A 2,478-nucleotide genomic window follows, 5' to 3' on the forward strand; every position below is an offset into this window, starting at 1 on the left:
TAAGCACAATATAATTTCTTATCTTGAGAGAGCGTTTTGTTTAATCACAAACAGCTGGAAGTGTCTGGGAAAAGTCATTGAAAACTCTGGGAATCCTGAACATTACCCAGTGATGACCTTTATCTTCGTTGTATATGTGGCCACAGTTGCTCTCTGTCTCCAATGTTTTTCAAACAGAATCAACACTTTTTCCTTCCTCTCTCTCCAGCAATTCATGAAGCATAACACTCCTAAACAGAACGATCACTGTCTCTCCAACTTTGACCTGGCCGAGTACCGGCAGGTTCTGAGTGATCTGGCTATTCAGATCTACCAGCAGCTCATCAGGGTCATAGAAAACATTTTACACCCCAAGATTGGTAATGCTGCATGCTCTGGTTATAAATATTTGAATATTTCATATACACTCTCTGCTAGATCATTCCCTCTTCTCCTCATTCTAGCACCAGCCATGCTGGAGCAGGAGACCATTCAGGGTGTGATGGGTGTGAAGCCCACAGGAATGAGGAAGCGCACGCCCAGTTTCCATGAGGAGGGCTCTCACTCGCTGGAGTCCATTCTGAAGCAGCTGGATGTGTTCTATTACACGCTGCTTCAGCACGGCAACGACACCGAGCTGGTCCGACAGGTCATCAAACAGCAGTTCTACGTCATCTGCTCTGTTACACTCAACAACTTACTGCTCCGCAAGGACATGTGCTCCTGGAGTAAAGGCCTGCAGATCAGGTACTGACCACTAAAGGCCACTAGACCTACGGATAGTCTGGGGCTGCGTTCCAGTTCATTTTTTTGTTATGCCCTTCACTGGCCAACTTCCCTCCGTCTCGTTTACTCGGATGTACGTCATTGATTACGTTGCATGAGTGCCCACTACTGGCAGAACCATTGGAATGGGCTGAATTGGAACGTCCTAGGACCTAAGCCCTTGATCACTTAGAATCTGCTATGGAGTTGGTTTATTGTTTACATTTTCCCCCTTTGTTTGGTACAGCATTCTATATGTGTATATAGGTATGCTTGGGCTGTTATAAATGTAAAAAAAAAAAAAATCATTTAGATATTATAGTTGTTTGGGGTGGGGATAAATTAAACGCGATCTGTGATGACGTCACAATCGTGGTGCATTGTGGTCTATGGAGTGGCCTGAAGTGTGCATATGAAGCAGACTCGTATAGGCTTGGATCTCTGCCACAATTCTGCGCACGAAAGATCATATTTTGAGCGCGCAAAAGTGCATTTTGCTTGTGCGCGAACTGAGTTTTGTGGAGAAAATATTTGTCTCGCAAAGAAGAAAGTATTTCGAGCGCACGAAAATCAATTTTGCATTTAAAATAAGTTTTTGGATGTGTGCAGACCTCTTTTGCACGTGCAACGTTTCACTAGCTTGCTCCCTTGATTCCCACCCTCAGTGCTCTCTTAATGCCAACAGCTCGCTTGCTCAACACAACCCAGCGTTACAATATGCCATAATTTCAGCCAATCAGAGATGAGGCTGCTAAATTCTGATTGGCTGCCTTGACAACCAATCACAACATTCCTTGCATTACCTCGACAGCAGAAGAGGAAAAAATATGATATTTCGCGAGCAGAATTATGGCAGAGATGTAATCCCATAGACTCGCTCCCTCGGGTCAAAATCAAGGGGTCGAGGGTCTGTCCATATAAACTTCCCTCGTTTACTTCATGAAGTGGAACGCACTTCAAAATGGCAGCGGGGATTCCCCCGAGGGGAAGTGCTTAGGGAAGTTTGTGAGTGCGTGTTTAAAAGTGGAGTGGAATGCAGCCTGGGTTGGAAAAAAAAAAGTTCATTCATAATTTTATGTGTATAATAAAACGTTACAGGTAATTAACTTTACTTTTATGTAATTAAGTTTTAAACATTTTACTTCTCTAAAATTTAATGAATGATTTAACAAACCAATCATGCTGGCATAACATAGAAATTACATTTTCTTTGCAAATATTAAGAAATGTAATTTATTTATTTTAGGAAGTTTTTCATTAATTTTGCATGGTTTCGTTTCACTCAAATTATGTTCAAATAATTTTGTATTCTAATTGTATAAAAATTTAAAAAGCATGAAATGAAGATATACACCATTGAAATGCTAAATGTAATAATTTTTTTATTGTGTATGTATGTGTATATACAGTGACATGTGAAAGTTTGGGAACCCCTTGCAGAATCTGTTCCCGAGTAAACATAAAAGATGTTTACATATAGCCCACAAGACAAAAAAATAGCTGAAATTATTCAAATAACCCCATTTACCCATTTAACAAACATTCACTGATGCTCCAGAAGGAAACACGATGCATTAAGAGCCGGGGGGTGAAAACTTTTTGAACAGGATGAATATGTCCCAATTTTTCTTATTTTACTGAAATATAATTTTAATTTACCTTGATCTTCAAATTAATCTCTTAATGCATCGTGTTTCCTTCTGGAGCATCAGTGAATGTTTGAACCTTTTTTAA

General features: G+C 40.1%; 1 protein-coding gene across 1 annotated transcript in view; it reads left to right on the plus strand.

Annotated features, from left to right (window-relative positions):
• Positions 1–212: 212 nt before the first annotated feature.
• The window catches only part of LOC107576413 (unconventional myosin-Va-like), a 3,812-nt gene continuing 1,546 nt past the window's right edge, over positions 213–2,478 (plus strand). The window contains exons 1-2 of the mRNA XM_016262595.1: positions 213–359; positions 444–726. Coding sequence (XP_016118081.1) covers positions 215–359; positions 444–726 — 428 coding nt within the window. The 5' untranslated portion in view covers positions 213–214. The remainder of the gene's footprint in view (positions 360–443; positions 727–2,478) is intronic.

Source organism: Sinocyclocheilus grahami, unplaced genomic scaffold (assembly GCF_001515645.1).
Source record: "Sinocyclocheilus grahami isolate Dianchi unplaced genomic scaffold, SAMN03320097.WGS_v1.1 scaffold3647.1, whole genome shotgun sequence".
In the NCBI taxonomy this organism is placed as follows: Eukaryota; Metazoa; Chordata; class Actinopteri; order Cypriniformes; family Cyprinidae; genus Sinocyclocheilus; species Sinocyclocheilus grahami.